The sequence below is a fragment of the Oncorhynchus mykiss genome, chromosome 27 (genome assembly GCF_013265735.2).
Source record: "Oncorhynchus mykiss isolate Arlee chromosome 27, USDA_OmykA_1.1, whole genome shotgun sequence".
Taxonomy (NCBI): domain Eukaryota; kingdom Metazoa; phylum Chordata; class Actinopteri; order Salmoniformes; family Salmonidae; genus Oncorhynchus; species Oncorhynchus mykiss.
Genome location: NC_048591.1, coordinates 46,854,444 through 46,875,594, shown reverse-complemented (window position 1 = coordinate 46,875,594; position 21,151 = coordinate 46,854,444). Strand labels below are relative to the sequence as shown.

The 21,151-nt window shown below is 45.2% G+C and overlaps 1 protein-coding gene across 2 annotated transcripts in view; it reads right to left on the bottom strand.

The window, feature by feature from the left end:
- The window catches only part of zgc:153184 (uncharacterized protein LOC751652 homolog), a 75,996-nt gene that overhangs the window by 22,328 nt on the left and 32,517 nt on the right, over positions 1 to 21,151 (bottom strand). Inside the window, exons 2-4 of one of the 2 annotated variants that reach the window (XM_036965301.1) lie at positions 9,797 to 9,880; positions 4,915 to 4,992; positions 4,568 to 4,648 (exon numbers count right to left, since the gene is read on the bottom strand). In XM_036965301.1, the coding sequence (XP_036821196.1) occupies positions 4,568 to 4,648; positions 4,915 to 4,992; positions 9,797 to 9,880 (243 nt within the window). Of the gene's footprint in view, positions 1 to 4,567; positions 4,649 to 4,914; positions 4,993 to 9,796; positions 9,884 to 21,151 lie in introns of both variants that reach the window. The other variant, XM_036965300.1, reaches the window with a different exon arrangement.

Sequence of the window (21,151 nt, the reverse complement as noted above, 5' to 3'; positions counted from 1 at the left end):
CTCCTCTATTCACATAGACACTGACCCACTCCTCTATTCACACAGACACTGACCCACTCTTCCTATTCACATAGACACTGACCCACTCCTCTATTCACATAGACACTGACCCACTTCTCCTATTCACATAGACACTGACCCACTCCTCCTATTCACATAAACACTGACCCACTCCTCCTATTCACATAGACATTGACCCACTCCTCTTATTCACACAGACACTGACCCACTCCTCCTATTCACATAGACACTGACCCACTCCTCCTATTCACACAGACACTGACCCACTCCTCCTATTCACATAGACACTGACCCACTCCTCCTATTCACATAGACACTGACCCACTCTTCCTATTCACATAGACACTGACCCACTCCTCCTATTCACATAGACACTGACCCACTCTTCCTATTCACATAGACACTGATTCACTCCTCTATTCACATAGACACTGACCCACTCCTCTATTCACATAGAATCTGGCCCACTCTATTCCCCCAGAAAAGCTGTGTTGGCACCAAGCAGATTTTTACCTGCGTCATAGAACAGGACAGAGAGCGCGAGAGAGAGAGAGAGACAGAGACAGATACAGATACAGAGAGACATAGAGACAGATACAGATACAGAGAGACATAGAGACAGATACAGAGAGACATAGAGACAGATACAGAGAGACATAGAGACAGATACAGATACAGAGACAGATAGAGAGAGAGACATAGAGACAGATACAGATACAGAGAGAGAGAGAGAGAGAAAGAGACAGAGAGAGAGACAGATAGAGAGAGGGAGAGAGAGAGAGAGACAGATAGAGAGAGGACGAGAGAGAGAGAGCGCGCGCGAGAGAGAGAGAGATACAGATACAGAGAGAGAGAGAGACATAGAGACAGAGACAGAGAGAGAGAGACAGATGCAGATACAGAGACAGTGTCTATGTGACAGAGAGAGACAGTGAGACAGATACAGATACAGAGACAGAGACAGATAGAGAGAGAGAGGCAGATAGAGATAGAGAGAGAGACAGATAGAGAGACAGAGAGAGAGAGAGAGAGACAGAGACAGAGAGAGAGACAGAGAGAGAGACAGAGAGAGAGAGAGAGACAGAGAGAGAGAGACAGAGACAGAGAGAGAGACAGAGACAGAGAGAGAGACAGAGAGAGAGACAGAGAGAGAGACAGAGAGAGACAGAGAGAGAGTGTGCCATCACAGCAGCAAGATTTGTGACCTGGTGCCACGAGAAAATGGCAACCAGTGAAGAACACACACCATTGTAAATACAACCCATATTTATACTTATTTATTGTATCTTGTGTCCTTTAACCATTTGTACATTGTTAAAACACTGTATATATATAATATGACATTTGTAATGTCTTTATTGTTTTGAAACTTCTGTATGTGTAATGTTTACTGTTAATTTGTATTGTTTTTCACTTTATATATTCACTTTATATATTATCTACCTCACTTTGGCAATGTTACCACATTTCCCATGCCAATAAAGCCCTTGAATTGAATTGAAATTGAATTGAGAGAGACAGAGAGAGAGAGACAGATACAGAGAGAGAGAGACATATAAAGAGAGAGACAGATACAGATACAGACAGAGAGAGAGAGAGAGAGAGAGAGAGACACAGAGACAGAGAGAGACAGAGACAGAGAGAGAGGGAGACACAGAGACAGAGAGAGACAGAGACAGAGAGAGAGAGAGAGAGGGAGAGACAGAGACAGAGACAGAGAGATACAGAGACAGAGAGAGACAGAGAGATTACTGTCCTTATCCTGCTTTAGATACAACATTAATCATGATCATACAGTGTCCTGAAGTGCCCTCCTCTATTCAACACAATACACCTGACTCAACACAGCTACGATCCAGTCCTGACTAACTATGGACCAGTAACCTGAGTCATCCTACAGCACACATCCTCCCTCTAACATCCTAGTTCTTTCCTACCTGGACAGGGGAGAAGAGGAAGAGAGAGAAGCGACAACCATTCTGTCCCATGGCTTCTCCCAACAGCTTCTGTCCGAGCCGAGGGAGTCAGAGAGACTATGGTGATGTAAAGCTGCCTGCCAGCCTGTCAGAGAATGGCCTTGAGCTCTCTCTCTCTCTCTCTCTCTCTGTCTTTGTCTCCGTCTCTCTTTCTCACTCTCTCTCTCTTTCCTTGAGCTCATTAGCTCATCAATGTCAGCCGATTGGAGAGTCTTCAGGGATTTGGGCCCTTCCCCCCTCCACCTCTCTCTCACTACTCACATGTAATGGATGGGGATATTCATGAACTGACCGATACACACCACTAGGTGGCGGTTTTGTGTCAGCAATAAAATCCAAAGCAAAACATTGCCAGCCTACTAACATGACAGTACAGCTGTACACTGGTATCCTAAACTTGTTGTTTCCTCGGTTACACTACAACAAAACTGTATTCTGTATGAATATAGACAGGTCGGCTGATAAACGTCACTCATCATGATGCAGATCGATAGAGCCAGAAGCCATCGTCTTGTTATGATACTGAACAGTCAAATAGCTTAGATGACAAGGAACTGCCACGTGGGGACTCGTAGGTGGCTTGTTTCAGCTAGTTTTCAGTTGTTTCTTGGTACTATGTCTTTGAGGTGTTTTGACTGATCTCATGTCTTATGCTAATATGGCCATAATTCGCTGTAACAATGTGCAGTACTTGATAGAAAACAAGTTCTCATTTTGGCAAATGTACGTTTTCAATAAACATTTGGAGACAAAATATAGTTTTGTTGTTGACAAAATTTATTGGCCAACTCCGTCCGTTTTGCCCCATATTATCATACAAATTAAAGCAGAAATGAGTGACACAGAATATAATTTTTCTTCTGTGGGTTTTTATGTTTATCAAGCAATTCTACTGGTCTCTGAGTCAGACAGAGTTCTCTAGAGCACCTCTACTGGTCTCTGAGTCAGACAGAGTTCTCTAGAGCACCTCTACTGGTCTCTGAGTCAGACAGAGTTCTCCAGAGCACCTCTACTGGTCTCTGTGTCAGACAGAGTTCTCTAGAGCACCTCTACTGGTCTCTGAGTCAGACAGAGTTCTCTAGAGCACCTCTACTGGTCTCTGAGTCAGACAGAGTTCTCTAGAGCACCTCTACTGGTCTCTGAGTCAAACCGAGTTCTCTAGAGCACCTCTACTGGTCTCTGTGTCAGACAGAGTTCTCTAGAGCACCTCTACTGGTCTCTGAGTCAGACAGAGTTCTCTAGAGCACCTCTACTGGTCTCTGAGTCAAACCGAGTTCTCTAGAGCACCTCTACTGGTCTCTGTGTCAGACAGAGTTCTCTAGAGCACCTCTACTGGTCTCTGAGTCAGACAGAGTTCTCTAGAGCACCTCTACTGGTCTCTGTGTCAGACAGAGTTCTCTAGAGCACCTCTACTGGTCTCTGAGTCAGACAGAGTTCTCTAGAGCACCTCTACTGGTCTCTGAGTCAGACAGAGTTCTCTAGAGCACCTCTACTGGTCTCTGAGTCAGACAGAGTTCTCTAGAGCACCTCTACTGGTCTCTGTGTCAGACAGAGTTCTCTAGAGCACCTCTACTGGTCTCTGAGTCAGACAGAGTTCTCTAGAGCACCTCTACTGGTCTCTGAGTCAGACAGAGTTCTCTAGAGCACCTCTACTGGTCTCTGAGTCAGACAGAGTTCTCTAGAGCACCTCTACTGGTCTCTGAGTCAGACAGAGTTCTCTAGAGCACCTCTACTGGTCTCTGAGTCAGACAGAGTTCTCTAGAGCACCTCTACTGGTCTCTGAGTCAGACAGAGTTCTCTAGAGCACCTCTACTGGTCTCTGAGTCAGACAGAGTTCTCTAGAGCACCTCTACTGGTCTCTGTCAGACAGAGTTCTCTAGAGCACCTCTACTGGTCTCTGAGTCAGACAGAGTTCTCTAGAGCACCTCTACTGGTCTCTGAGTCACACCGAGTTCTCTAGAGCACCTATACTGGTCTCTGTGTCAGACAGAGATCTCTAGAGCACCTCTACTGGTCTCTGAGTCAGACAGAGTTCTCTAGAGCACCTATACTGGTCTCTGTGTCAGACATAGTCCTCTAGAGCACCTCTACTGGTCTCTGTGTCAGACAGAGTTCTCTAGAGCACCTCTACTGGTCTCTGTGTCAGACATAGTCCTCTAGAGCACCTCTACTGGTCTCTGAGTCAGACAGAGATCTCTAGAGCATTTAGAATAAACATGCAGAGTAGAAAGTTGGCTTCAGATTTTGACCGCAAGACAAGGATCAGGATATCCTGTTTCTTAAGAGAAGCCTAAACTCAGACACGGTGAACAAGGCTAAAACATGCCAACTGAGAGAGATAAAGCCTTGGTTGTTTCCTGCAACAACATCTACTAAAAGGTTTCACTGTGTTTTGAGGCACATAAAAAAAAACTATTCTGTAAAAGTGATTTGAAAGTGCAAACAAAAGCTGGTACCAGATCTTAATATATATATATTTTTTTGTCAACTTCTCAAACTATATCTTTGTCAGATCGGAGACCAGCTAGGCCAAGACATGGACAGCAACACACAGACAGTGATACACTGACCTGCAGCTTCTCGATGAGGGGGGAACTCTTGGAAGTCTTCATCTTGAATTTGGGGGGGTGTGGAGAGACGATGCTGGGTTTCTATGGACACGACAGACACCAAAGAGGTAACAGAGACGGTTGCCACTATAAGGCCAAGATAGGGACGACAGAGACAGACCACTAGAACGAAATCCCCAGAAAGAAGACAACTAACAGACCAAAAACATCACTCAGGCACGCTTGACATTTAAAGGTAATTTTCAGGCCTTTGTTTCAAAAAGGCGGAATTTCCTCATAGCCAAATCAGCATTTCCCATTTTTTCATAATTGCAACATGACTAAAACAGAAAGTTGACAACTTCTACCTCCAGTTCCCCGTGGTCATGTTTCACGTCGTGAAGCTGCAGGGAGCCCGGAGGAGGCCTCCTTTTAACAGGCTTCCTCTGCAACACAATGACAGAATAGTTAATAACATACAAATACAGTCATTCAGATACAAATGCAGGCATTCAGATACAAATACTGGCATTCAGATAAAACTTCAGGCATTCAGATACAAATACAGGCATTCAGATACAAATACAGACATTCAGATAATACTTCAGGCATTCAGATACAAATACAGGCATTCAGATACAAATACAGACATTCAGATACAAATACAGGCATTCAGATACAAATACAGACATTCAGATAATACTTCAGGCATTCAGATACAAATACAGGCATTCAGATACAAATACAGACATTCAGATACAAATACAGGCATTCAGATAATACTTCAGGCATTCAGATCCAAATACAGGCATTCAGATACAAATACAGGCATTCAGATACAAATACAGGCATTCAGATACAAATACAGACATTCAGATAATACTTCAGGCATTCAGATACAAATACAGGCATTCAGATACAAATACAGGCATTCAGATACAAATACAGACATTCAGATAATACTTCAGGCATTCAGATACAAATACAGGCATTCAGATACAAATACAGACATTCAGATACAAATACAGGCATTCAGATACAAATACAGACATTCAGATACAAATACAGGCATTCAGATACAAATACAGACATTCAGATAATACTTCAGGCATTCAGATACAAATACAGACATTCAGATAATACTTCAGGCATTCAGATACAAATACAGGCATTCAGATACAAATACAGGCATTCAGATAATACTTCAGGCATTCAGATCCAAATACAGGCATTCAGATACAAACACAGGTATTCAGATACAAATACAGGCATTCAGATAAAACTTCAGGCATTCGGGCATTGGTAACCTCTATACTAGTGTTGTCACGATACCAGGATTAGTATCACAGTATAATACAATGCAAACTACATTGCTACAGATGCTGGTCTGATGCCCGTGCCAGCCGCGACCGGGAGACCCATGAGGCGACGGTGGGCTTTAGGTTTCTCTCTCTCTCTAAAAACAGAAAAAAAATCATTCTAAATAACAAACGGCCTTTATTTACAAATTAGTAATAATGTCCCAGTCCATGTTGAAGAATGGCCTTTTTCTCACTCTAGGTTATTTGAAATCAAAATAATCTCCAAAATAGGGTTATTTTTTTCAACAAAGCGATTATTATTATTATCATTAATTAATTTAGAATTATATAAAAGCCCCTTAGATATTAATTTAGAATCCTCCAATCATTTAAATCTAATTATTGGCGGAGAGTCACCTTATTGAACAAAAATTATAATCTGATATACCGTTGGACTACCTTAGGCGACATGAGTCTCACTAGTGTTGAGTAATGTGCTGTTAAAAGTGGTGTAGGTCTTATTTATTTAAAAAGCATATTGAAGTTAGAAGCAATAAAATTTGAAGCAGTAGCCTACCCACTGGGGTCAGCTATTTCAGCACCGTTTATGCGCTGCTCTGAGACAAGCATGGGGACTGGTCTTGATAAATTAAGGAGATTTTTATTTTCACTGAATCTCCGTTTGAGTATTGGTTAGACAACAATTATGGTGTGGAAATGTTATGCTCTTAGCACTGTAGCCTACTCCCGACCGGTCACGTTGTACAGCGCCATATTTTGCTTCTCAAAGATGCCCTCTAGTGGTCAAACTAGCACTAACTGGCATTAATGGTAACAATGGCTGACAATTAAATAACGTGCCATAGAATTCTGCGGCAGCCTTCAAGGTGTAGTATGCAGTATGACGCAACTTTTACAGGAAGAACCACGGTGCCATCACAATACTCAATACTAAAACGATACCAAAAACGATACGACGGGAAAATGAGAAGGTGTATTAGCCAAAGTCATAGAATGGCACTTGATCCAGACAGATCTTTTGAGTTCAATACATTTGCAATGTTTGATGACAGCCATGTATGGATTAATGAATCAATTACACAATCAATTTGACTACGTAATATTATGGTCCTAATTTATTTGGATGGTAAATCTCGATCTATTGATAAAGTGGATAAATAAAAGGAGTAGCCTAGGCCTATTCAAAATACAGGTGAATCCCTATTCAGTAGGAGTGTGTGGATGCATTGAGTTATTGAGCTTGTGTGGGCTCATTTCATGGTGCTACAGATGAGACTTTCCATACGGGACTTATTTTACTGTTTTACTGTATTTTACTGATCAACAACTTTTTTTTTTATAAAAGTGTGCGCTGTCTCTTTAAGACCCAATGATGTAATGCACACAGCGAGCATTGAGACCCCACCTCTTCCTGGTGAGTAACAGTATTGAGACCCCACCTCTTCCTGGTGAGTAACAGTACTGAGACCCCAACTCTTCCTGGTGAGTAACAGTATTGAGACCACACCTCTTCCTGGTGAGTAACAGTATTGAGACCACACCTCTTCCTGGTGAGTAACAGTACTGAGACCCCACCTCTTCCTGGTGAGTAACAGTACTGAGACCCCAACTCTTCCTGGTGAGTAACAGTATTGAGACCCCACCTCTTCCTGGTGAGTAACAGTATTGAGACCCCACCACTTCCTGGTGAGCAACAGTATTGAGACCCCACCTCTTCCTGGTGAGTAACAGTATTGAGACCCCACCACTTCCTGGTGAGTAACAGTATTGAGATCCCACCTCTTCCTGGTGAGTAACAATATTGAGACCCCACCTCTTCCTGGTGAGTAACAGTACTGAGACCCCACCTCTTCCTGGTGAGTAACAGTACTGAGACCCCACCTCTTCCTGGTGAGTAACAGTATTGAGACCCCACCTCTTCCTGGTGAGAGACAGTACTGAGTACTGAACGAGAGGAGAGATGTGACTGAGGCAAGGGCGAGGTAGTGAATGAATTACCATTTTTGGGGGGCAACGACTATAGTTTTTAAGTGACAATCAGCAACTTTGAAATCAGCATACTTTGCGTTATGGGTCTGCATATTATCACCAACAAAGTACTAGGGTAGTGAATTGATGTTAGCTTCAGCTACAAGCTAGCAAGGAAAGTTAGCCTAGGAAGCTGGAAGCTACCGGTATCTTCTGTTCTTGCATTGTAAAGTCTTCTGGTGAACAGAAATTAACTATTGCAAAATTTCTACATGTTGCATTATTCAAGTGTGTTCAGTTCTGTGTAGTATGAGAGAGGAGATAACATGACACAGTCCAGACTCCCAGTGGTTCCTCAGGACAGACTCCCAGTGGTTTCTCAGGACAGACTAGAGTCAGTATGAGAGAGGAGAATACATGACACAGTCCAGACTCCCAGTGGTTCCTCAGGACAGACTAGAGTCAGTATGAGAGAGGAGATAACATGATACAGTCCAGACTCCCAGTGGTTCCTCAGTCCAGACTAGAGTCAGTATGAGAGAGGAGATAACATGATACAGTCCAGACTCCCAGTGGTTCCTCAGGACAGACTCCCAGTGGTTCCTCAGGACAGACTAGAGTCAGTATGAGAGAGGAGATAATATGATACAGTCCAGACTCCCAGTGGTTCCTCAGGACAGACTAGAGTCAGTATGAGAGAGGAGATAACATGATACAGTCCAGACTCCCAGTGGTTCCTCAGGACAATCTCCCAGTGGTTCCTCAGGACAGTCTAGAGTCAGTATGAGAGAGGAGATAACATGATACAGTCCAGACTCCCAGTGGTTCCTCAGGACAGTCTCCCAGTGGTTCCTCAGGACAGACTAGAGACAGAATGAGAGAGGAGATGGTTCCTCAGGACAGACTCCCAGTGGTTCCTCAGGACAGACTAGAGTCAGTATGAGAGAGGAGATAACATGATACAGTCCAGACTCCCAGTGGTTCCTCAGGACAGACTAGAGTCAGTATGAGAGAGGAGATAACATGATACAGTCCAGACTCCCAGTGGTTCCTCAGGACAGACTCCCAGTGGTTCCTCAGGACAGACTAGAGTCAGAATGAGAGAGGAGATAACATGACACAGTCCAGACTCCCAGTGGTTCCTCAGGACAGACTAGAGACAGAATGAGAGAGGAGATGGTTCCTCAGGACAGACTCCCAGTGGTTCCTCAGGACAGACTAGAGTCAGTATGAGAGAGGAGATAACATGATACAGTCCAGACTCCCAGTGGTTCCTCAGGACAGACTAGAGTCAGTATGAGAGAGGAGATAACATGATACAGTCCAGACTCCCAGTGGTTCCTCAGGACAGACTCCCAGTGGTTCCTCAGGACAGACTAGAGTCAGAATGAGAGAGGAGATAACATGATACAGTCCAAACTCCCAGTGGTTCCTCGGGACAGACTAGAGTCAGTATGAGAGAGGAGATAACATGATACAGTCCAGACTCCCAGTGGTTCCTCAGTCCAGACTAGAGTCAGTATGAGAGAGGAGATAACATGATACAGTCCAGACTCCCAGTGGTTCCTCATGACAGACTCCCAGTGGTTCCTCACGACAGACTCCCAGTGGTTCCTCACGACAGACCAGAGCTAGCAATGAGTCCAGGTGGACCAGGCATGGTCTTGCGCTTTAAAGGGGACATCGGCTGCGCTGACAGACTCGATCCTCTCTCAATCAGTAGACAACGTGAGACACATTTAATAAAAATATCCAAAGTAACAAAAATGATTGTACCGAACCGTTTTTTTTCCCCTTCATGTTTTAGCATTTAAAAAGTACAGAAGTTTTGAGTATACAAATAAACACCTCCATTACAGAGGATAAACCAGTGAGTTAACCATCAACGACAGAGAAGGAGACAGACAGACATGACAACTTTACCACAGAACTAGAATGAGAAGCTATTTAGGAACATTACCTCGTCGTGCGGAGTCGGCGTCGGCATGACGTGATCTTTGAATCTCCCGGCCAACTCGGCCACCGAAGACTTGACCGGTGAGTCCTGCTAAAAACACAAAAAGGTCATACATTCAGCAACATAGAAACACCGTCACGAACATGACCTTTGGCATCGCCGCGAGCCGAGAAAGTACTCTGGACCCCAGTGCCTTCCGTGGAGGAGAAGGAGGTCCAACCTTCTGGATTTTCCTCGGAAGCATTTTGATCTCTCCCCGAATACAGAGCTGTGATTGTGCTTCTATCTGTCCACAGGAAGAGAGACACGGCATCCCAGACACAGCTGGACAACATCATACTGCTGCATCTGCCTGGGACATGACATCAGGGTCTTTGTCTTGGCCTTCAGCCTTATCATCTTATCACTGGTTGTGTTGGCCTCTCTCTCTCTCTATCTACCTCTGCCATTATTTTCTCTCAGCTGCCCCCTCCTCCTCCTCCTCCTCCTCCTCTCCCCCTCTACAGTCAACTCCCACTACTCCCATGCTGATTTCTGGGTCTGACTCCTCAATGTTTTCTCTGTTCTCATCTGATGGCTATTAGGTCATTCCTGATATCTGTACAGCAGGGTGGTTTCTGTTTGGTGACCGAAGGCCTGGAGAGGCTTGAACGTACCCCAGCATGTATTCTCTCAGCCCCAAATGGTACCCTATTCCCATGTAGTGCACTATCTAGGTGACATTTGAGACCCAATCTACATCTTCAAAAACACAACACTACTGTTGTCCATTTAGATTCCCAGTTCCCATAACTGATAGGACAAGCTCAGCGTGCTTCGGAGGCTTTGATTGGCCAAGTTGTTTGTAGCATGAAAAGGAATGTGAATTGTTGAAATATTCTGACGACCTCTCTCTGCCTGTTGGAGAACGGCCTTGAGCTCTCTCTGCCTGTTGGAGAACGGCCTTGAGCTCTCTCTGCCTGTTGGAGAACGGCCTTGAGCTCTCTCTGCCTGTTAGAGAACGGCCTTGAGCTCTCTCTGCCTGTTAGAGAACGGCCTTGAGCTCTCTCTGCCTGTTAGAGAATGGCCTTGAGCTCTCTCTGCCTGTTAGAGAATGGCCTTGAGCTCTCTCTGCCTGTTAGAGAACGGCCTTGAGCTCTCTCTGCCTGTTAGAGAACGGCCTTGAGCTCTCTCTGCCTGTTAGAGAACGGCCTTGAGCTCTCTCTGCCTGTTAGAGAATGGCCTTGAGCTCTCTCTGCCTGTTAGAGAATGGCCTTGAGCTCTCTCTGCCTGTTAGAGAACGGCCTTGAGCTCTCTCTGCCTGTTAGAGAACGGCCTTGAGCTTTCTCTGCCTCTCTCTGCCTGTTAGAGAACAGCCTTGAGCTCTCTCTAGTCCATTAGTTCTGTTCACGGAAACACATATCTCCCACCACATTCTTAACAACAGTCCCAGATATACACACAACATTCCACTTTAATCACACTTTATTTTTCTTCTCTCCCCATTCCTCCCCCTCTCTCACCCTTCCATCTCTCACCCTATCCTCCTCTCTCAGAATGACATCACCCACCTCTCTCCCTCCACCCAGTTGTATTACGCCATCATGGACTGACTGACTGACTGACTGAAGAGAGAGAGAGAGAGAGAGAGAGAGAGAGAGAGAGAGAGAGAGAGAGAGAGAGAGACAGAGAGAGAGAGACAGTGAGAGAGAGAGAGACAGAGGGAGAGACAGAGAGAGAGAGAGACAGAGAGAGAGAGACAGAGAGAGAGAGACAGAGAGAGAGAGAGACAGAGAGAGAGAGAGAGAGAGAGAGAGAGAGAGACAGAGAGAGAGAGAGAGAGACAGAGAGAGAGAGAGAGACAGAGACAGAGAGACAGAGAGAGAGAGACAGAGAGAGAGAGACAGAGAGAGAGAGACAGATAGAGAGAGACAGAGAGAGAGAGACAGAGAGAGAGAGACAGAGAGAGAGAGACAGAGAGAGAGAGACAGAGAGAGAGAGACAGAGAGAGAGAGAGACAGAGAGAGAGAGAGAGAGAGAGAGAGAGAGACAGAGAGAGAGAGAGAGACAGAGAGACAGAGAGAGAGAGAGAGACAGAGACAGAGAGACAGAGAGAGAGAGACAGAGAGAGAGAGAGAGAGAGAGAGAGAGAGACAGAGAGAGAGAGACAGAGAGAGAGAGACAGAGAGAGAGAGACAGAGAGAGAGAGACAGAGAGAGAGAGACAGAGAGAGAGAGACAGAGAGAGAGAGACAGAGAGAGTGAGACAGAGAGAGAGAGACAGAGAGTGTGTGTGTGTTAATGCCACTCAGTGCCTCCCTTTCTGGGTCTGGTCCACAACCCAGTCCTTGAACGTCCTTTCCTGAGCCTGATGTTTTTTCCCCTCCCTGATATATCTAGCTCACTGGGGAGACACCCCCCCTGATATATCTAGCTCACTGGGGAGACCCCCCCCCCCCCCCCCTGATGTATCTAGCTCACTGGGGAGACCCCTGATGTATCTAGCTCACTGGGGAGACCCCCCCCCCCCAGCCTCAGCCTTTATTTAGTGGCCCCTGATTGTTGAACACGGTTCCTGTGTGTGTGGAAAACTAAGCTCCTCTATAGTTCAGACCTGAGAGACAAAAACAACAAGGAAAAACTGTTTTATTCAACATTCAGTTAGCTGTTCTGATTGGACTGACGCAGAGCTGGAGGGGTTCTGACAACAAGCACGGGAATAGAATGGCGCACTAGCCCACCACACACACGCCATTCAGAGACAGAGCCTGTGTTCTCTCTAGAAAGTAATAGATTATTTCTGTAAGACAACCAACCCAGTTATAGATTAACTTTGTTTCAGTCAGCTGATACTCAGCTGAGCTCTGGCGAAGAACAGAAGAGGAGAAGATAACAGAGGAGAACAGAGGAGAGCAGAGGAGAAGAGAAGAGAGGAGAGGAGAGGAGAGGAGAAGACAACAGAGGAGAAGACAACAGAGGATAAGACAGAGGACAACAGAACAGAGGAGAAGAGAGGAGAACAGAGGAGAAGACAACAGAGGTGAAGAAAAGACAACAGAGGTGAAAACAAGACAAAAGAGGAGAAAAGACAACAGAGGAGAACAGAGAAGAGAAGAGAGGAGAGGAGAACAGAGAAGAGAAGAGAGGAGAAGAGAACAGAGAAGAGAAGAGAGGAGAAGAGAACAGAACAGAACAGAGAAGAGAGGAGAAGAGAACAGAGAAGAGAAGAGAACAGAGGAGAAGAGAACAGAGAAGAGAACAGAGGAGAAGAGAACAGAGAAGAGAAGAGAGGAGAAGATAACAGAGAAGAGAAGAGAGAAGAAGAGAACAGAGAAGAGGAGAAGAGGAGAAGAGGAGAACAGAGAAGAGAAGAGAGGAGAAGAGAACAGAGAAGAGGAGAAGAGGAGAACAGAGAAGAGAAGAGAACAGAGGAGAAGAGAAGTGTGGGAAACAACTTACTGTCCCAGCAGGGGAGAGCAGAACAGGGAGAGACAGAGAACAGGGTCAGTCCAGGGAGAAGCTCTATTTTAGGGGACCAAGGCCTGGGAACAAGCCCAGAAGCACTCAACATGGTCTGGATCACTGGTCTGGACGTGACCCCTGACCTCTGAGGTCTGAGGAGATCTGTCCACTCTAAAGACCCTGTCCTCTCTTCTATTCCTTCCCCACTACATTGTCATGAAGCGCTTGTCCCCAAGCTATTGTACAGTAACTTTACTACATTATCTTTACTACAGTATCATTACTACAGTATCATTACTACAGTATCTTTACTACAGTAACTTTACTACATTATCATTACTACAGTATCGTTACTACAGTATCATTACTACAGTATCTGTACTACAGTATCATTACTACAGTATTTTTACTGCAGTATTTTTACTACAGTATCATCACTACACTATTTTTACTACAGTATCATTACTACAGTATCATTACTACAGTATTTCTACTACATTATCTTTATTACAGTATCTTTAGTTCAGTATCATTACTACAGTATCATTACTACAGTATCATTACTACAGTATCTTTACTACAGTATCTTTACTACAGTATCATTACTACAGTATCATTACTGCAGTATCTTTACTACAGTATCTTTAGTTCAGTATCATTACTACAGTATCATTACTACAGTATCTTTACTACAGTATCTTTACTACAGTATCTTTACTGCAGTATCTTTAGTTCAGTATCTTTAGTTCAGTATCATTACTACAGTATCATTACTACAGTATCATTACTACAGTATCTTTACTACAGTATCTTTACTACAGTATCTTTACTGCAGTATCTTTAGTTCAGTATCTTTAGTTCAGTATCATTACTACAGTATCATTACTACAGTATCATTAGTTCAGTACATGGCTGGAAAAGGAATCAGCGATGAGAGTTAGACTACTAATACCAGTGTCCCCTTATGGGCCCTGGTCTAAAGTAGTGCACTATATAGGAAGTAGGGTGCCATAGAGCTCTGGTCTAAAGTAGTGCACTAAATAGGGTTCCATAGTTGTCTGGTCTAAAGTAGTCCACTATATAGGGAATATAGTGGCATAGGGCCCTGTTCTAAAGTAGTGCACTATATAGGGAATAGGGTCTAAAATAGTACACGAGGTTAACGAGATACAAGCTATTAACGAATCCCTGACCTCGCTCTGTTTCTTCCCAGATGCTCTCGGGGTCGAGGTTAACGAGATACAAGCTATTAACGAATCCCTGACCTCGCTCTGTTTTCCCCACACACGGCCTGTTGTTTACAGTATGAGGCTTGGCCAATAAAGACAGAGAATCAGTACGCACGCATACATTACATGTATGGAGATACAACCTAATGTCTCCAGTCAGACATGCAGTGAATGATCCAGCTGACCCTGGGAAAGGTCAACATTACGATGCCTGGCTTCGTCTACCGATCATCTCTATTCCTGAACCATGAAGATCCAAGAACATGACACTGTAACCCCTGGCGCGCACGCACACACACACACACGTAAACACTGTAACCCCTGGTGCGCGTGCGCGCGCACGCACACACACACACACACACACACACACACACACACACACACACACACACACACACACACACACACACACACACACACACACACACACACACGTAAACACTAACTCTGAGACTGTATCTGCTTGTCGAGTCCAGTTGGTGGTTCAAGTCCAGCTGACGTGATCTGTCGCTGTCGGAGAGTTAATGCCATGATTCAGGTGATGATTAATGCCATGATTCAGGTGATGATTAACGCAATGATCTACCACCCCTCCCTGTACTAATCTTAGATAAGCTTTGAAATTTCTCTGAGAAAACTGAGAAAGCAGTCTAGCAATTTCACAAGCAATTAAAAGAGAGCTACCATATCCCAGCTGTCCAGCAGGGTGCTGTTGCCGTGGTCTAAGTTCTGGGCTAGGGTGCTGTTGTCCTGGTCTACGTTCTGGGCTAGGGTGCTGTTGTCCTGGTCTACGTTCTGGGCTAGGGTGCTGTTGTCCTGGTCTACGTTCTGGGCTAGGGTGCTGTTGTTCCGGTCTACGTTCTGGGCTAGAGTGCTGTTGTCCTGGTTTACGTTCTGGGCTAGGGTGCTGTTGTCCTGGACTACGTTCTGGGCTAGGGTGCTGTTGTCCCAGACTACGTTCTGGGCTAGGGTGCTGTTGTCCCAGACTACGTTCTGGGCTAGGGTGCTGTTGTCCTGGTCTACGTTCTGGGCTAGGGTGCTGTTGTCCCGGACTACGTTCTGGGCTAGGGTGCTGTTGTCCCAGACTACGTTCTGGGCTAGGGTGCTGTTGTCCCAGACTACGTTCTGGGCTAGGGTGCTGTTGTCCTGGTCTATGTTCTGAGCTAGGGTGCTGTTGTCCCGACTACGTTCTGGGCTAGGGTGCTGTTGTCCTGGTCTGCGTTCTGGGCTAGGGTGCTGTTGTCCTGGTCTACGTTCTGGGCTAGGGTGCTGTTGTCCTGGTCTACATTCTGGGCTAGGGTGCTGTTGTCCTGGTCTATGTTCTGAGCTAGGGTGCTGTTGTCCTGGTCTGCGTTCTGGGCTAGGGTGCTGTTGTCCTGGTCTATGTTCTGAGCTAGGGTGCTGTTGTCCTGGTCTGCGTTCTGGGCTAGGGTGCTGTTGTCCTGGTCTATGTTCTGGGCTAGGGTGCTGTTGTCCTGGTCTACGTTCTGGGCTAGGGTGCTGTTGTCCTGGTCTACGTTCTGGGCTAGGGTGCTGTTGTCCTGGTCTACGTTCTGGGCTAGGGTGCTGTTGTCCTGGTCTATGTTCTGGGCTAGGGTGCTGTTGTCCTGGTCTATGTTCTGAGCTAGGATGCTGTTGTCCCGGACTATGTTCTGGGCTTAGTGGATGGTCTGGATCTGGCCTGTGTTCTCTCCAATCAGAAGGGACCTGGCCACAGAACACCTGCTCCGAAGTCAGCCTACACTGAAAAACAGTACACACACACACCGTTTTTCATTCAGGTTAGGCTCCAACTTGTTAAAACTGGTCAGGGAGCAGACAGCCAGCCACCTCCCATCTCTCTCTCTCTCCACCTCTCTGTCCAGGAAAACATGAGGGTGTATTTGGATTGGCCTTCCTCTTTCCTCTCTCTGAATATCTCACTTTTCCACGACATTCATTCACAGGTTGCTTGTTTGTCTGACACGTGAGTGAGTGAGTGAGTGAGTGAGTGAGTGAGTGAGTGAGTGAGTGAGTGAGTGAGTGAGTGAGTGAGTGAGTGAGTGAGTGAGTGAGTGAGAGAGAGAGAGAGAGAGAGAGAGTGTCCCAAATGATACCCTATTCCCTACATAGTCCTGGTAGTTGCAAGCAAAGGCTAGCTTTTAAAACAGAAATTTGCTTCCTGTAGCAATAATTCCCAAAAGTTCTGGGACACTGTAACGTCCATGGAGAATAAGAGCACCTCCTCCCAGCTGCCCACTGCACTGAGGAGAGGAAACACTGTCACCACCGATAAATCCACAATAACTGAGAATTTCAAGAAGCATTTTTCTATGGCTGGCAATGCTTTCCACCTGGCTACCCATACCCTGGCCAACAGCTCTGCACCCCCGGCAGCAACTTGCCCAAGCCTCCCCCGCTTCTCATTCACCCAAATCCAGATAGCTGATGTTCTGAAAGAGCTGCAAAATCTGGACAATCTGGTCAGCTGGGCTAGACAATCTGGACGCTCTCTTTCTAAAATTATCCACTGCAATTGTTGCAACCCCTATTACTAGTCTGTTCAACCTCTCTTTCGTATCGTCCGAGATCCTTATTGGAAAGCTGCCGCGGTCATCCCCCTCTTCAAAGGGGGAGATACTCTAGACCCAAACTGTTACAGACCTATATCCATCCTGCCCTGCCTTTCTAAAGTCTTTGAAAGCCATGTTCATAAACAGATCACTGACCATTTCGAATCCCACCGTACCTTCTCCGCTGGTTTCAGAGCTGGTCACGGGTGCACCTCAGCCACGCTCAAGGTCCTAAAGGATATCATAACCGCCATCGATAAAAGACAATACTGTGCAGCTGTATTCATCGACCTGGCGAAGGCTTTGAACTCTGTCAAGCACCATATTCTTATCGGCAGACTCGACAGCCTTGGTTTCTCAAATCGCCTGGTTCACCAACAACTTCTCAGACAGAGTTCAGTGTGTCAAATCAGAGGGCCTGTTGTCCGGACCTCTAGCAGTCTCTATGGGGGTGCCACAGGGTTCAATTCTCGGGCCGACTCTTTTCTCAGTATATATCAATGATGTCGCTCTTGCTGCTGGTCCATCTGATCCACCTCTACGCAGACGACACCATTCTGGATACTTCTGGCCCTTCTTTGGACACTTTGTTAACAAACGCCCAGACGAGCTTCAATGTCATACAACACTCCTTCCATGGCCTCCAACTGATTTTAAACACTAGTAAAACTAAATGCATGCTTTTCAACCGTTCGCTGCCCGCACCTGCCCGCCCGACCAGCATCACTACTCTGGACGGCTCTGACTTAGAATATGTGAACAACTACAAATACCTAGGTGTCTGGTTAGACTGTAAACTCTCCTTCCAGACTCACATCAAACATCTCCAATCTAAAATCAAATCTAGAATCGGCTTACTATTTTGCAACAAAGCCTCCTTCACTCATGCTGCAAAACATACCCTCGTAAAACTGACAATTCTACCGATACTCGACTTCGGCAATGTCATTTACAAAATAGCCTCCAACACTCTACTCAGCAAATTGGATGCAGTCTATCACAGTGCCATGCGTTTTGTCACCAAAGCCTCATATACTACCCACCACTGCAGCCTGTACGCTCTCGTTGGCTGGCCCTCTCTTCACATTTGTCGCCAAACCCACTGGCTCCAGGTCATCTATAAGTCTTTGCTAGGTAAAGCCCCGCCTTATCTCAGCTCACTGGTCACGATAACAACACCCACCCGTAGCACCCGCTCCAGCAGGTATATCTCACTGGTCACCCCCAAAGCCAACTCCTACTTTGTCCACCTTTCCTTCCAGTTCTCTGCTGCCAATGACTGGAATGAACACTAACTTGAAACATCAGCTGTCAGAGCAGCTTACCGATCACTGCACCTGTACACAGCCCATCTGTAAATAGCCCATCCAACTACCTCATTCCCATATTGTTATGTATTTATGTTGCTCTTTTGCACCCCAGTATCTCTACTTGCACATCATCATCTGCACATCTATTCACTCCAGTGTTAATGCTAAATTGTCATTATTTCGCCATCATTATGGCCTATTTATTGCCTTACCTCCCTAATCTTACTACATTTGCACACACTGTATATAGCCTTTTCTATTGTGTTATTGACTGTACGTTTGTTTATGTGTAACTCTGTGTTGTTGTTTGTGTCTCACTGCTTTGCTTTATCTTGGTCCAGGTCGCAGTTGTAAATGACAACTTGTTCTCAACTTGTCTATCTGGTTAAACAAAGGTGAAATACAAAAATATATATATATATATAAAAATAGTGCACTACTTTGACCACAGCACTATGGGCTTTATAGGGCTCTTGGTCCTATATAGGGAATAGGTTTCCATTCGGGACACTTGTAACGGTAACTTCACTTCTTACTGGAACTACAAAGAACGGTACACAAACACACAGACATCAAGTGTGCCTGACATTATGATTTATTTATCCGTTATTTTATCAGGTAAGTTGACTGAGAACATGTTCTCATTTACAGCAACGACCTGGGGAATAGTTACAGGGGAGAGGAAGGGGGATGAATGAGCCAATTGTCAACTGGGGATTATTAGGTGACCGTGATGGTTTGAGGGCCAGATTGGGAATTTAGCCAGGACACCGGGGTTAACACCCCTACTCTTACGACAAGTGCCATGGGATCTTTAATGACCTCAGATAGTCAGGACACCGGGGTTAACACCCCTACTCTTACGACAAGTGCCATGGGATCTTTAATGACCTCAGAGGGTCAGGACACCCGTTTAACGTCCCATCCGAAAGACAGCACCCTACACAGGGCAATGTCCCCAATCACTGCCCTGGGATATTTTTTAGACCAGAGGTAAGAGTGCCTCCTACTGGCCCTCCAACACCACTTCCAGCAGCATCTGGTCTCCCATCCAGGAACTGACCAGGACCAACCCTGCTTAGCTTCAGAAGCAAGTCAGCAGTGGTATACAGGGTAGTATGCTGCTGGCTCAATGATGAACAACAGATGGTTGTTGAATAACTTTCATTATTGATTGGTTTTCCTGTAGATAGACAAACAGAGCCAGGCATGTTCCACAAACGCACCGCTAACTAAACACTAACTAACCGCTAACTAACCGCTAACTAAACGCTAACTAAACGCTAACTAACCGCTAACTAACCGCTAACTAACCGCTAACTAAACACTAACTAACCACTAACTAAACGCTAACTAACCGCTAACTAAACGCTAACTAAACGCTAACTAACCGCTAACTAAACGCTAACTAACCGCTAACTAACCGCTAACTAAACGCTAACTAAACGCTAACTAAACGCTAACTAAATGCTAACTAGCCGCTAAATAACCGCTAACTAACCGCTAACTAAACTCCTGTAACACTTCACCGACCTACCCAGTCACGTGTATAGACCGCTAATAAATTTACAACCAAATGTCAAATGTTTCCTTCAGATGTTTTCTTTAGTAGTGCAATGAAAAAGCCTGAAACAGGTTGGCGCACACACAACCACGGAGAGTAAAAGCTTCAAATATGGAAATCCGTAGTGGTGAAACTGACACATAGTGTTGAACCAGGCTATAGTGTGTTGTATCAGGTCTGAACCAGACTATAGTGTGTTGTATCAGGTCTGAACCAGACTATAGTGTGTTGTATCAGGTCTGAACTAGACTATAGTGTGTTGTATCAGGTCTGAACTAGACTATAGTGTGTTGTATCAGGTCTGAACCAGACTATAGTGTGTTGTATCAGGTCTGAACTAGACTATAGTGTGTTGTATCAGGTCTGAACCAGACTATAGTGTGTTGTATCAGGTCTGAACCAGACTATAGTGTGTTGTATCAGGTCTGAACCAGACTATAGTGTGTTGTATCAGGTCTGAACTAGACTATAGTGTGTTGTATCAGGTCTGAACCAGACTATAGTGTGTTGTATCAGGTCTGAACCAGACTATAGTGTGTTGTATCAGGTCTGAACCAGACTATAGTGTGTTGTATCAGGTCTGAACCAGACTATAGTGTGTCCTGTCAGGTCTGAACCAGACTATAGTGTGTCCTGTCAGGTCTGAACTAGACTAAAGTGTGTCGTATCAGGTCTGAACTAGACTATAGTGTGTTGTATCAGGTCTGAACTAGACTATAGTGTGTCCTGTCAGGTCTGAACCAGACTATAGTGTGTCCTGTCAGGTCTGAACTAGACTAAAGTGTGTCGTATCAGGTCTGAACTAGACTATAGTGTGTTGTATCAGGTCTGAACCAGACTATAGTGTGTCCTGTCAGGTCTGAACCAGACTATAGTGTGTTGTGTCAGGTCTGAACCAGACTATAGTGTGTTGTATCAGGTCTGAACTAGACTATAGTGTGTTGTATCAGGTCTGAACCAGACTATAGTGTGTTGTATCAGGTCTGAACTAGACTATAGTGTGTCCTGTCAGGTCTGAACCAGACTATAGTCTGTTGTATCAGGTCTGAACCAGACTATAGTGTGTTGTATCAGGTCTGAACTAGACTATAGTGTGTTGTATCAGGTCTGAACCAGACTATAGTGTGTTGTATCAGGTCTGAACTAGACTATAGTGTGTCCTGTCAGGTCTGAACCTGACTATAGTGTGTTGTATCAGGTCTGAACTAGACTATAGTGTGTTGTATCAGGTCTGAACTAGACTATAGTGTGTTGTATCAGGTC